Raw genomic sequence first — 15752 nt, 5'->3', positions numbered from 1 at the left:
TACTTGTAAGGTAATGGCATTGAGTGATGTGGTACACAGTATAAGATTGAGAAAGAAAGGAGAGATAACAGGCAGAAAATCCAAATCCCAGGTGGGAGAGGTGAGAGAGAAAAATCTGAGGGCAGCCTAGATACACAATATGACTGCTAAGGTATCAAGGAAAGTGCTGTGAAGAGTTCTGCAACCGAAATCCCCATGACAGGTTATTGGAGATTGGGTAAGGGGTGGAATCCCATTTAAGCTTGTAGGTCTCCTGACAAAACAGATCCATTTCCATCCCCCCCCCCCCCCGCCAGAAGTAGGCCCTGGATATACTGAAGTTTCAAATTCTTTAGGGGCTGCCCTACAGAAAACATATTATGCAATCAGTAAATGTGACTGGTCCTGTCTAAGGTCGCAGTCAGGTATAAATGAATCCAGGACCCATATTGGATCAGCCAGAGTTAATGATTGCATTTTCTGTTTCCTATATACCACCTTGATGGAGTTATAAGAAAGTGGTAGAATTGTATTTATTATTTAGTAAGGGTTGTGTTCAACTAATGTTTACTCAGAGGAGACCTATCACAATTAATGGACTAACTAAAGTTCATTCATTTCAATGGGGTTATTCTGACTAAACATTAGTTGAATACAACCTTATATTCAACCTTAAATTCCAGAAAAATGAGGGCATAGTTAGGATCCAGAATTGTGCAGTGTGGAACTCCACATTTGTCTTCTTTTGTAGCATCTCACATCCATATTTGGCTATACACATCTTCAAGTTCTCTCCACTGATTTCTGTTGTTTGCTTCCTGAATCCACAGAAGCCCTGCTGCTTATTCTAGACTGCCCACCCATTGCTTAGGTGCAATCCCCTTGGTCTTTAAAAATTGTAGGGTCTCCACACTAACATTGGCTTATTTCGTTGGCCTGAAGAGTCTCTTGCCACAGGTCCTGCAAATGTCCATTTTAACTTGGTGTCCCTTTCCATGACTCCATAACTGTCAATCTTTGTCATCTTAAATCATTAATTCTTTATATCTTTTAATGATAAGTTCCATGGAGAGCCTAAAGCCTTCAAAAATCTGGTCTGGGTGCTTGGAGGACCAGCATGGGAAGTGCCAATGGGGGCTACAAAGGGAAAGGGGAATTGGCAAAACTAACCTCTCTTCTTTCACCTGCAGGAGTGTCCATTTTGGGCACCTCTGCTTGATGCAGCTCACTGTTCAGAATGGAAGGAGCCCTTCCATTCAGAGAGCAGCAGGTCTGACTCCAACCACAACATAATTAAAACGATGTGTTTTATCTATAGAAACCACAGAGTTCTACAGACTACATAAATTCCCCACATATAGGCAAGTTAGTTATGTGCAGTTGAAATTTCCTTTCTCTGAAAATTCTGTAGACAGGGTTTTTATCTGAAGACAATAACCTTAGAATAATAACCCCAGAGATAACTGCTGAATCTTGTTTTATAAATAAACCCTTGGTAATCTACAGATGCTTTATGGGCTTTGGAAACAAAGATGACCCCAACAGTTGCTGGGTTGTTGTTTTTTTTAAACCTGTTTGAGACTGAGTCCCTGGAAAGCCTTTGTTCAGCTCTGCATACCTAGGCATATCATAAAATGCCAGCACAACTTATTCCCAGAGAAATGAGGTAAAGAGGCATTGCTGTGTATGAGATGCAAGAGAGACCTGTGAAAGACCCTGTGGAAGAAATTTAGACAATAAATCAGAGTCAAAAAAGCTTTTAGCCTTATGCTGTTCTATAGGCCCGACAGGAGAAGATGGCCATGAACCTCGGAAGTCAGTAGTATTCAGAGCACATAACCTCTTCTTAGGTGATAAGACTTTGACATGCAAAAAAGGCCCTGGTGTTAGAAATTGATCTATTTAATGGTAGCGAAAAGGCATATTATTTTTTAAACATAGCCTCTAGACACAAAATGCAGGAAGCAGATAATTTTCAGCTTGCTGTGGGTGAACAGATGAAAGGATTTATAGAAGTTGCTTCATAGAATGTGACAGAGTCACAGCTGCTTAACTGGGTAACATGGGGAACTGTAATGGATGTTAAAGAATAAAAAATGCAGGATGAAATATTAATTGGGCATCAAATATTCAACTCATCTGTAAATTACTGCAAAATATTTGGGTGGCAAACTTTCCTCTCACTTCATTAACAGGTAAACAACATGAAATCCAGATCGCCTGAAACGGAACAGCATTATTTAAAAAATATTCAAATCTAACCTTTATTGTTAAAAGTAAGCTTTTGAAAATTATCATAATAATAAAAATATCAATAGTGGTTTTTTTAAAGAAATATCTGTTTGAAAAATATTCTCGCTGAAAACCTAAGATGCTATTCCACTAAATCTTATACACAGCTGCTCCACTGAAATTAAAGAACATGACTAAGTTAAGTCCGTTAATTTCAATAGGTTTACTTCGAGTTGAATACCATCTTATACTACATCTGTGACCCGGGAAATGGTGCAACAGAAGTTCAAGCAGTTTATTATGCTGTTACAGTGTAACGGCAATGATAATGTTCGATATATATGATATCCCATTCCCACAGTTCTATCACGAGCAAGTGTCACACAAATAAAGGGACCTCAAGGTTAGGATATGCTTGAGATTCCTCTGTTTCAAACATGAATAAAGACACTTTTTAAAATGTCATCCTGGGGCCTTCAAGGAACAGGGATCCAAGTTTGAAATATATTCATAGGGTATCCTTGAGAGTTCATCGATCAAAGTGTTAATGGTGACCTCAGATGTTCACATGACTTAAGATGGGTCACCATCGCTACTTTTGAGGAATCTAACACATTCTGGGGAGACAAAGAACCCCTTTGGAAGATGTGTGAGAGCATGAGAATTTAAAATGCCTTCTCAACAGACCTAGAGGGGATGGGAGACCTTACAGTGATGGAAGAATAGTGAGTCACACATGATTCCCCTATGGTTGTTATGTCTTAAGTCAGTCTTATTTTAAACATCATCATCACCATCTCTATAGTACATCCTGGGAGTGAGTGAGTTATTTACTTACTTACTTACTTACTTACTTACTTACTTACTTACTTAGCATGCTGCCCTTCATCTGTAGATATCTGGGCAGTTCACAACATAGAAATATAAGATTGTGTTGCCACCCTTTGGACCTCTTGTGGAAGAGGTGCATGAAGAAGGGCTTCAGATGATGGTCACAGGGTCCTGGTCTGGAGTATATTATCCTTCTGTGGCTAACATAATTTATACAAATGCACCACCACAGTATACACTCAGTAATCATCGTTAATGTTGTGAAAGAAATGATAACAACAGACAGGAGACACTAAATTAGTAGTGGCTCAGTTTAGTCTGCCACAGGTACATTGCCCATTCACAGAGAAATCTTTTCTAGGACATAACAAAGCTGTCTTTAGCTAGTCAGGTGGCAATTCTTGGAAGTAAATCCTACTGAATTCCACAGGGCTTACTCCCAGGGTTAGGGTTGCAGACCCAAACTTTGAGAAGAGCTGGATAGGTTTATGGAAGGGGGCACACAAGTCTCCTATTCCCTATAAGATGTGGCAATCTGAGTGCCTGTGTATGCCACTGAAGGAACAGGGTTCTATTATGAGCTATAGGATCCCCACCAACTGAGTCTAAGGAGCAATCCTAGCTTGGGCTGGATTTTCCAGCCACATCTGCAGTTCTGCCAGCTCCTGCTGGTCAATGCAGAAGGTGGAGTGGGATGTTTTGCACTTGTTTTGCTATACAAACTGGCACAGCCTGAGGACACAGTTCAGGGACCTCCTCAGAATTGGAAGGGCTTTGGTTCCAGTTGATCCATTGCAATGTGTCCAGTAGACGGATACCTTCACGAAACTCCTAAACCCTAGCAGCAGCGTGGATCAGGGGTTTAGGATTGCTCTGCTTGTCCTTTAGGAACATAATAGAAATACTTGCCCTACTGTTGTTTAACTGACCCTAGGAATGTTAAGGCCTCCCAATCACAGGTACGAAGCTAATGTACCAATGAACATTATCTCACAAGATGTAGTGATGGCTGCCATAGAGGATGGCTTTAAAAGAGGAACAGACAAATCCATGGAGGTTAAGGCTATGAATGGCTACTAGCCATGATGGCTCTGCCTCTACTCTCAGAGGCACTATGGCTGTGAATGCCGGTTGCTCTGAATCCCCAGTGGGGAGAACATTGTTGCACTCTTGCCCAGTCTGTGGGTTTTTCATAGGCCACTGTCTGAACAGGATGCTGAACAAGATAGGCCTTTGGTCTGATTGAACAGGCCTTGCTATCTTTCAGTTTATGGGCTCACAAGGACACAACATGGTTTTGTGGACTGAGATGTAACTTTATTTTGAAATCACATTTCCACTCTAAGTTTATGACTCCTGAATTTTGGAGTTTGCATGAAGTCTCTTGTGGAGTTAATTATTATACTTCTGTGATTATGCTAGAACACAATACATATAAAATAAGTGTTGACAACGTGCAAACGAGCATGTTACGTATATACAAAGGACTGAAAAATCTCTTAGGACTGAGAGATATATTAAGTTGTTCCAATACTAATAGGAGTGTCAAAAGGGTTTACCAGATTACCATCTTTTGTTAAAATTGCGCCAAGCTGTCAAAGAAGCTTAACTCATTGCTTCTTGAAGACAAAAATGTAACAACTGCAGGATAAAATGCTTTCACAGTGTTTTTCATTGACTTTAATCTTGAATTTCCATTTTGATGATGAATTGTTATCATCTTAGTAGTACTGGCTTTTCTCGGGAGCAGAAATGTGACAAGAGTGTGTTATCTGCAGGAAACTTTAAAATAAAATTATATCCTCCAACTGCAACCAAAGCCAAAGCTCAGACTATTTATTTCCTTTTATTCTTGCCAACAGCAACAGGCATCACATAGTCCATTGAAGGTCTTATCCATCACTCCATTTTCCTGCCTGCTATAAAAGCCGGCATATTAATCTCCTAACAAACCACACTGTAGGTTATTACATCTTTTAAATCTAATCTCAAATTCTAAGTGTAAGTATAATGTAAATGCTTTGAAGGTTTGCTTCATATTAACCACTTCTCACCAGTAAATTCGAGTTTCTGATTTTGTTGTTGCTGTCAAAGAAATCCAGCGGAAGCGAAATGGATGCTTCATATCTTTTACTTCTGTACAGCCCAGTGATATATAAGAACCTTTATCACACTCAACAAAATACAGCCCTCCCAAGCTTCTCTTCAGAGGCAAGCAGATGATGCATGAGGTCCAAAAAGCTATCTCCAGGGCTGTGGTGAGAAGGTATGTCAAGAATGAACTTTATATTGTGAAACTTTTTTTCCTTTTTTCTTTAATGTGCATTACTGCACATTCCTTTAGACGAAGAAGAAAGCTACCAAGGCTTATGACCAAAACCTTTCATCTGTATTAATTCATAAAAGTTGTATAACTCTACAACACAGAGCAGGCTTTGCGACAGGTTTGATGTCTGGACCACATGGAACTTTCTCTCGATAGCAAGTTGGAAGACATATAACTAAACTAGGGCACTTTCTTTTTTACCCATCAAAGCCAGAAAAGCAGGTGTTCAAGTGTTCTGTGATGGATTTACGCAGTGGAGGGTTACTTTGCCAAAAGTAGAACCTAAGAATAATGGAGCCAGTATATATATTGTGCTAATGGAGAACAATGGAAAAAGAACTGTATGGTGGCAGCACAGGTTAATCTTGACACTGACACATCTGGTGTTGCAGCCGTTGAAGCGAAGAACATGCAGAGAGTGACTATAGGCGAGAGCCAGGGCTCCTCATTATTTCTCTTCTAATGCCACTATACTAGTTTCCTGGTAGGTGGGTCACTGTTGCTTACTGGGAGGGGAGGGGTAAGACAGCAGGAATGTCAGCAAGGCACTTCTGTATAATACACTACTCTCCTGCCTAAACCTTTTGGACTTTCATTTTTTCCTCCTTTGTTGCTATCATCATTCTATTTTCAACAACATATTTGCATGTGAGTATTAAATTATTCCCGCATTGCAGGGGATTGGACAAGATGACTCTTGGGGTCCCTTATGAAACTAGATATACTCAGGACTTCTTTTCAGGTGGAACTCACCAGAAATCAGTTCCAGCACCTCTCAAGTGGGCGCCATTGCCATTGTAAGAGAAGAAGGGAGTTGTTCATGGTGAGTTCTGGTGACTCCTTTTCTAGAAAAATAGCACTGGGTATACTCATTGTGCAAGAGCAACTGACAGATTAGGTTGCAAATAACACAAAATAGGTCATTGAAAAATTCAAATATGGGCACTGATGGAGAACTCTGGCATGAGGGTGCCATGGCGAAAATTGTTGGATGGGACTGAGGGAACCGGATTCCTTATTTTAAAAATAATAGTAATAATAATGTTTAGTATATTTACTCACCATAAAGATTATCTTTTAAAAGTTAAGCACCTTGAAGTTCCATTGATTTCACTGGGAGAGAACAAAACAAGTACTTCAGTTTTCTCATTGAAATCAATAGGAGTAAGTTCAAAGTGCTTAACTTAGGCATGCTTGTGTCTTCTATTTACAATAAAATCAGAATGTCTGCTACCTGGTTCTGAGAGAACCAAGTAAATACGCAGCTAAGAGGCTTGGCACAATTATTGGGCATGCTGTAGTAAATTATTGCTGAAATCAATATTACTTTTCAGATTTACAATTCTTGGTTTAATCCTTTTGCCACAGCAATCACTTCAGCTCTGACGTCTACAAGGCAAACCCCAAAAATCAATCAAATCTGAAGTTCACAGCAAATGTCTGTTCTGTTCACTTGCAAACTAAAGCACAGTGACAAGGAAAATGCTAGAATTATCAGGATTGAGCTTTCTACTAAAAGAGACCTACCATAGGGAGGTCCTTACAGGTGATTTATGTTCTCATGTGCTGGCTGGTGATGTTCCAAATTAGCTTGATAGATGGGAAGGAAGGAACTGAGCAACAGAAGTAAAAAAACATGCTTGGTGTTTTGTGCTGTGTTTGCTCAGCTTTGGCAAAATACATTTCACCTGCCTCACTTTTTATGGCTCGTAGTACTTCTTGAATGTCTTATAAATTCAGATTTAAAGTTTATTTTATAAAAAGAAAATAAGAAGTAAATCATCTCCTTACCTATCGTATTATTAACTTTTACTAGTCAGGTTCATGGGTTTAATTCCAGAAAGAATAATATTTTTCATGCTTTGCAACCATGGCATTCGTTATTTCCCTTTTATACGGTGCTTTTAGGAAAACAAACTGTTCCAATATCTTTGTTTCTTTCAACCAAAACAACCTTGTGAGGTAGATCAGGATTATCATCCACTAAATAGCTCATAATGAATGAGCTCCATGGGGAACATATTATGAGAAGTTTGAAGCAAAGGGACATGCGTTCTGTCATTTGCTCCCATTCCTTCAACATTCAGACCACTGATAATATTAAAAAGATGAAAGGCAGGGACTGCTGCCCTATAAAGTATGGAAGGGACAGGATCAAATCTATGCTTCCAGGTGTCATAAGAAAGCTGCAGAGATAGTGCAGGATAGTACGCACCTCGGAAATGATCTCTTTCAGCTTCTGCCTTCTGGAAGAAGGTACAGGGTTATAAAGACTTGGACTAGCTGCCTGAGAAACAGTTTCTGTCCAAATGCGATTTTGGTTTTAAACACAGTGTAAGGTAGTCTCTATGGGAGTATATGGCATTTAATTATGGGGTATCAGAGTTTTTAGGGGGTTAACCAAGCTGGGATAGCTGGGATAGCAGGCTTGTTGGTTTTTGAATATCTGATGTAGATTTTTTTTTCTTTATGGGACAATGACCATAAAGATTATTGTATTGTATGATGAATGGTGATAGGCTTTTTAAAAAATGCATACAGAGTAGGGAGTGGGGGAGGTAATGATAATGAATACTGAGATTGGGGAATAGCATACAAAGAAGAAAGGAACTATGATTTGAGGGCAGGGGGGCTAGGATGGAGCTATTGGTGGAATAGTTGGAAGGAACCGCTGAGATTACCACTGAGAAGGAACCAAACTTAATTTGAGGAGACCAAAGCTTAGTGGTAGAGAACATGCTTTGCATGCAGAATGGTCCAGGTTCAATCTCTGGCACCTCCTCCCCCTCTTAAATAGAACAGACAGCAGCTGAAGGAGAACATCCTGCCTGGACAGCTTCTGCCAGTCAGAGCAGAAAATATTGGGTTAGGGGTCAGCAAACTTTTTCAGCAGGGGGCTGGTCCACTGTCCCTCAGCCCTTGTGGGGGGCCAGACTATATTTTTTTGGGGGGGGATGAATGGATTCCTATGCCCCACAAATAACCTAGAGATGCATTTTAAATAAAAGCACACATTCTACTCATGTAAAAACACGCTGGTTCCCAGACCATCCACAGGCTGGATTTAGAAGGCGATTGGGCCAGATCCGGCCCCCGGGCCTTAGTTTGCCTACCCATGGGTTAGACAGACAAACTGCCTGGCTTTCTATAAGGCAGCTTCTTTTGTTGCTAACATCCTGCCTTAGAATGCGGGTGGCACAGTGTAAATGTGAATTGGTTGTGGTGTGTGTGATTTTAAGCAGATGATTCATAAGCAGGAGAAGGGCACTGAACTCTTCTTTCTGTGCACCAATCCTCTCCATTCAGGCAGCACCACCAGCTGCTTTATGGAGGTTTAGCACATAACATTTAGTATAGGGATATGGGGCGGGGGGGGGGAGAGTTGGCTTCCCACACCTTCCCAACGTAACTTCATTTGCCATTTGGGCTGCCAACTGGTAAAAGCAAAATAAACATTCAAATAAAAATCAGCTGAAGATTGTGAACACAGTTTGCCCGTGGCAGGACTGGCTTTGAAATGTGTGGTTTGCTTGTATTAACAGTCAGTTACGTTACCTGCAAAGTTCACATTGCGATAAATCAACTACAGTTTTCTTTAAAATAGTAGTCGTGCTGAGGAGTATTGCATCTACCCGAGCATATGTAACTCTAGTGATTTCAGTGGGACTGAGCACAAGATTGTGTGGCTCAAGCCTGTTGGAGAGCTTCTAGGAATATTATTATGTGGGGATGAGAGTCAAGATATATCCATTTTGTAATGACAAGTTTTTATTAGGCACTGTGATGGTCTATTTTGACTGTGTAAGAATTACTGCTACCAGGTGGTAAACAGCCTCACTAGCGACTATTAATTTCATTCAATTTCACTTCATCACCTAGACAACATAGCAGAGAAGCTGCCATTTGAAGACAGATGGCACTTGTGACATTTACTTGTAAGAGGCCACCAAATATATCAAGTAGTGTTTTATTCTTCAGCCAGATAATCAAATTATTGAATAGTATCCAATGCTATGAAATATTCTTAGAAGTAATGTACTGACATAGATGACTACTGTAACTATAATTGGGCTTCCTTCTATATATTTATGACAATGTCAGTGTCAGCCTAGCTAGGAAAAGGAGAAGCAGCAGAAGGCTGGAAAACATTTGAATTATGTGGTAATTTTCTCAGCAACTAAGTTCACATTTGGAAATACCATTTCCATCTCCAGTCATTAGAATTAGAAAGGTAATCTCAAGGATCTACAAAAACCATCAGTCAAAAATTAATTGCAATGGGAAGCCAATCTACATCTTAGTGCTACCTGGCAATAAGCCCCATTGAACACAGTGGGACTTTGTGTTGTGCAAATGTGTATACTATTGCTCTGTGGCAATAAGCCAGGCACAGAAAGCACTGGGAAATGGAATTTTGCTTGGTCAACACTTAAAGTTGATGTCTAGTGCATCAACTTCTTCCATAAACCACACACCATAAGCAAATACAGCACAAATCAAGGAAATGATTGTTGTTGATATTTATGCTGACTCCATGAAGCCACACATTTCCCCTCCATAAGATTTCCAATGCATTCCCAGATAATAAAGTAAAAAATATGACTGAACAGACCTCAGACCTTGGATGTTAATGGTTGAGATCCGATGATGCCCTAACAAGCACACCTATTTGTACAAAGGTGGTCCCTGATTTCTTATTGTTCCACCCATGTCACACCAAATACCATTCTGGAAAGCAGCTTTTCTGAGGGTTCTGGATATTGCAGCAGGAAGGAGGCACTAAAGCCTTAAATTAATAATATCACCTTCTCTCTCTCTCTCTCTCTCTCTCTCTCTCTCTCTCTCTCTCTCTCACACACACACACACACACACACACACACTATTGTAACCAAACCGAAGACAAGATATTTATTGCAGGTTCAGTCAGGCTGTTTGGCCAGTTACTTACACCCTAAATTCCTGGAAGAGCTATTTAGAATTACATCTGAAAACTCATAGATTTCATAAACAAATCAGTTCCTCTGAGGAATGAGAGGCAAGACTAAGTGAAAATAAAGATACAATCTCTGTTACCTCTTAAATAGGGATCTGTTGTTACTTTTTGTCAGTATTGCTTTTGAGGGACTGTTATTTCTGTGGCAATTACATGGATGCCAAGGCAATCCTTGCACAGGATGTTCTGGGAAAACTAGCAGGCTACAGTGATTTGACCTCTTTCCAGTTATATGAACCTGCCACATTTGATGATCTAGCCTCAATCAGAACATTCCAAGGGATGTCTCAAAACATATTATGAGACAGTAAAACTTTTTTTCTTATGTGTGTGTCTCCTATGGTTTCTAAGTACTTCCTATCAGTTACTGATAGCTTTTCTTCTCTAGGTATGAGGGAAAAAATAAAAAGTACACACGTGTCTTTCGAGCAGAATCCTCCACAAAAAGCGAAGAGATGTCTTCATCCACTCCTGCTTCATTCTTTGCAATACAGGTGTATGCTCCTGTGTCTTCATAGCGTACATTGCTAATGTGGACCTCGCTGCCATTTGCTGGGTGCAGAAGAAACAAAGGAGTACGTGAGTTATGGTTTTTGTTGTGTCACTTTGCTCGCAAGATGAAACAGGTAGCATTTGTTTTAGCCCAGCCCATTTAAAGCTTTTGTCCCTCCTCCTTGAACTCCCCTAACTGGGGGGATATAAAATGTGGCCACAAATATGCAGTTGGTCAATGATGCACATTCTTCTGCTTGCTATCAGAGAGGAGCAATGCCTTTTTCTATTTCAGTGCCAATGTGTGCACATTTCATCATAGCTCAATCAATGCATGTGTGAACTCTCAGGTAGAGAGAGGCATTGGATTTGGTCTATAAAAATGCTAATTCAGAAACTGATATTCACAGATTAAAGGAGAAGATATGTTAGTTGGTTAAACAGCATGTGCTTGTTTTTTTTTATAAACTTACCACTTCAAATTGGAAAATACTTCACTGTGGTAACATTTCCTAAAAAGATTACTTGATACACTTGCACAAAATATTAAGGTGAATTGAAAATAGCTATAGACAGAGAAGTAAAGGAAAACATATATAGAACAGGTTACTTGTAGACTTCAGAACTGTCAGCTTCACTTCTGAGGTGGAGTTAACACATCATACCTGTTGCTCAAGGCTCTGCCTGAAGGCATGATAAATAAATTACACCAGTTTAAAAGTTCACGTTGCTCTCCAAAGTCTTTGTAGTGCAGATAAAAAGACGTGCCTACGCTTTTACCTTGAAGAGTTAACTGTTTAGATAACTTTGGAGTTATATCAATCCCGTTCTTTAACCAGCCAAGCACTGGATTGGGGATACCCTCTGCATGGCACCGAAGGCTGGCTGTAACACCAGGCTCCCTTGCTTGGCTTTCGGGAAACACTCTTATGACTGGTGGAACTGAAATAGACAAAAAAAGCATGATAAATCAAATGGAATGCAAATATATTTAAAAAAAAGAATCAGTGATAACAACTGCTTAGCCGTGTATCATTGGCAAAGCAGAAGGAAATTGTGACATTGACCATCTTGGCTACGAATTCTGGAAGACCTGCTCCCTGCCTTGTAGGCCTTTTCCACCTGGGCCCTGACTGACTCCAGTCACAAAAAGCTATGGCTGCTGAACAGACTCTTGGGCTGCTGTTTTGTTCCGGGGGTTTTGCTGAGGAGGAGGGGTTGTTGCTGTTGGGTTTTTTGTATATTTATTTTAGATCTTGTGATTTATGTGGAAATTGTTCAGTTTGGTTGTGAATTTTAATGTTTTGTTTATTGTTTATTACTGCTTTTGTTGTGTTGTAGTTATGCCTTTCTTCATGCTGTAAGCCACATTGAACATGGTTTGAACTGTGGAAAGGCGGCACACCAATAAAATTATGAATGTGTGCATGTAAATGTTTCCTAGCAGATATTGACCTCTGTCATACAATTTGGGAAGGGCCATAGCTCAGTGGTAAAACAGCTGCTTTGCATGCAGGTTCAATCCCCACCATCTTGAGGTAGGGCTGGGAGAAAGATTTCTTGTCTGAAATCCTAGAGAGCCCCTATCCATCAGTGTACACAATACTAAGCTAGATGGACGAAATGTCTCACTCTGTATAAGGTAGTTTCCTCCTTTCCTGTGTTGTGGAAGGGTGAACATGCAGGGCCATTTGCCACTTGCCTACATACCCATGGAAAGTAGATAAATATTTCTGCATTGAAAATATATTTAATCTTCCTTTCCAAGTTGCATGAGAAAATTAAACTCGTAGAGTCGGAATCAATACTTAATTAGTGAGGGGAAAACCACATTTCATGGCTGAGTGGCAATCAGAGGATTACATCTAGTCATTTATGACTATACTGTTACCTCACCTGGGATTTACAGTGTAAGACAAAACTACTGTGTGATGTAATTGTAAAATAAGAGTTGTCATATACAAATGTACCTCTGCATTAACAATAAAGCTCTCTAATTAAAATGGATTGCTTACACCCATCTCTTCAGGTTATTTACTTTCACTGCGATTGCAGTAGATCCCTACTAATTAAATTTTAATGCTTGCATCGTATGATTTTGTGCTAACTCCTTTCAAACAGAAAAAATAAAAGTGATAGTCTAGAGGTAACTGCAGGTATCAAAAGTCCACATAGCGACCTATTTCATAGGAAAACTTCCAGCAATATTGTTCACAATCTAAGGAGCTCCAAATGCACATATACAGCTCTAGCATACATGCACCATGTAGGGCTAAATGTGTGGGTGGAAGAACGCAGAGATGGAAAAAACAGTTGAGGACGTCTATTTTTTTCATATATTTCATAAGAAAAACACAAGTTCACAGAAAACCACACGTGGAAGATAATACCTTACAAAAGAGTCTTAAATCATTCCGAATGCCACATGGTTCTGAGGTTGTGCGCCTTCAACTTCCGGTATGATGAAAATGTACCATTTTCCAATAAATTTAATTTTATCTTGCTTACCTTCCCCATCTCAAATAAAATGTGCTAACTTCATTATAAACATGATGTGCCAAATTCATAATAGCCATACTAATGTCGCTAGAATCTCTCTCTACCCCATTAAACTAGTATACCTCCTAGCTGCTGTAAGAAGATGGATTATCATTTCCTGATCCTCCAGTGGAACCAAGTACAAATAAAGGATTCAAGAGAAGATTACATAATGCTGTGCTAATAATCTCAGCTGAAGGTTTGTTTGCTTGTCTGGCCATTCTTTGGGGGAAGGGCAGTACAAAAGATTCCTTAAAAAATGTGGGAAGGGGAGAATTTCAGTGAAGACAGACAAGGGCTGGGTGCATGTGCTCTTTCCTTTTCATAATTCTAGCATGCTCCCAGTGCCAACAACCCAGCTTTATGTGCTGTGGGAAAGGCCCTCCCTCATGGGCTTTTCACAAATGCTTTTCACAAACACCTGACAGAGGTGCAAGAAAGGATTTTACTTTAAAAAACAAATGAATGTGCTGCTCTCAGGCACTCCACATGCAGCCTCTGTGGCTTTTTCCTCTCTCTGGAAAGTTCAGGTGAGAATGTTGTACCTCGGGTTAAGTACTTAATTCATTCCGGAGATCCGTACTTAACCTGAAACTGTTCTTTACCTGAAGCACCACTTTAGCTAATGGGGCCTCCTGCGGCTACTGCGCCGCCGGAACACGATTTCTGTTCTCATCCTGAAGCAAAGTTCTTAACTTGAAGCACTATTTCTGGGTTAGCACAGTCTGTAACCTGAAGCATATGTAACCTGAGGTACTACTGTAATGCAATGTCTTCCCAGGGCTGTTCCAGGAACCACAGGAATCTAGAGAGGCTGTGGAATGCTATGCTAGAACTATGAAAAGGAAAGAACCACATACCACATGCTGTAATTTTATTAAGGAGTTGCCAAACACTCTCTCTTGAAAATTTCACAGAAATGCTAATGTCTTCACAAAAGAGGCACCTCATTCTGGGGGCTGCACAGAAATCGTTTCCCAAAGTTGGTATGTAGAGTTTAACACAGCGTTAAATAAAGTTGAGATGAAAATCATGTAGGTGGAGACATTTCCTAAGAAAGCAGCAGGAAATGGTCCCCATTTTCACAGGGATTTTTTTTTTTTGGGGGGGGGGAGACTGGGAAAATAGTGATCTTATTAAATAATACTGTTGTTGATAGTTTTCATCTTCCTCCAAAAATCTGGGGAGAGTTACTTTTGCAAAAAGGTGAGTGAGTAGCTGATCATTAATTACTTATGGACATAACTGATATTACCTGAGAAAGAAAAATCAGTCACACGAAGAATGCACTTTCCAACACTTTCAGATTTGTTTTTTTAAACAACAACAACAACAACACCCTAACATTCCAGTACCATCTTGAAGCACAGTTATTGACACGGGAGAAAATTTGAATGACAAAACATAAATTATTAATTTTGACTATTATGAAATGGGATTATCTGTTTTCCGATGCAACCCAACTGTTTAAAGGAAATGGCTCAGCATGACACCCTCATTATAATTATGCTGGCAAGAAAGAAATGACTTTGACGCATTTTGCACCTCAGTAATAATCATACACAAAATGAAAAGCATTGACTAGTTTTTGAAGGAGGAAATTAGAAATAACAAACTTTAATCTTGATTCTTATCATACGCTCCAGCTGTTCCTATTTATCAGAGACAATTTCTGTTTTCTGGTAGTTGGAAGTTAAATCTCAAAGTGGGATGTACCTCGTATCTGCTTCTCGCGCTTATAGATGCATATAATGGGAGTGCAAAGGCACCATGCAGTGCCTGCTCCACATTTCCACATAATGCAGCTGCTGAGGTGCATACTGAACTGTTGACAACAGAGCTTAGGACAATTATGCTTTTTCTAGTGCAGCTGGAAAAGCAACTTACAAATAATGAGTAAAGCCTTTAGAATGTGAAGTAGAACCTTGATTCTCAGTGTGAGAATTGACTGCTTTAGTATGCCCTCATTTCCATTTCTGAAGTGGTAGATGACAGGTTTTTATCCTTATTCTGGTAACCAATTTATTTCATGGTCGTAGGCTTCCTACAGGGATTTTATTGTTGTACCTAGGTGAAAAGCTGCCAGCTTATTTGGCCTTTGTCCCTTCTATTCCACCAGTCCTAAAAGAACCATAGAATTGTAGAATTGGAAGGGACCCCGAAGATCATCTAGTCCAGGCACGGCCAAACTTGGCCCTCCAGCTGTTTTGGGACTACAATTCCCATCATCCCTGACCACTGGTCCTGTTAGCTAGGGATGATGGGAGTTGTAGTCCCAAGATAGCTGGAGGGCCAAGTTTGGCTGTGCCTGATCTAGTCCAACTACCTGAAATGCAGGAATCTCAACTAGATCATACATG

General features: G+C 39.9%; 1 protein-coding gene across 4 annotated transcripts in view; it reads right to left on the bottom strand.

The window, feature by feature from the left end:
• FSTL5 (follistatin like 5) overlaps nucleotides 1–15752 on the bottom strand; it is a 362814-nt gene that overhangs the window by 44927 nt on the left and 302135 nt on the right. For all 4 annotated transcript variants that reach the window (XM_053402951.1, XM_053402953.1, XM_053402952.1 and 1 more), the window contains 2 exons: nucleotides 11635–11796; nucleotides 10780–10914 (listed from right to left, as the gene is read on the bottom strand). In XM_053402951.1, coding sequence (XP_053258926.1) covers nucleotides 10780–10914; nucleotides 11635–11796 — 297 coding nt within the window. The remainder of the gene's footprint in view (nucleotides 1–10779; nucleotides 10915–11634; nucleotides 11797–15752) is intronic.

The sequence above is a fragment of the Podarcis raffonei genome, chromosome 9, assembly GCF_027172205.1.
Source record: "Podarcis raffonei isolate rPodRaf1 chromosome 9, rPodRaf1.pri, whole genome shotgun sequence".
Lineage (NCBI taxonomy): Eukaryota > Metazoa > Chordata > Lepidosauria > Squamata > Lacertidae > Podarcis > Podarcis raffonei.
This window is presented reverse-complemented; position numbering and strand designations above follow the sequence as displayed.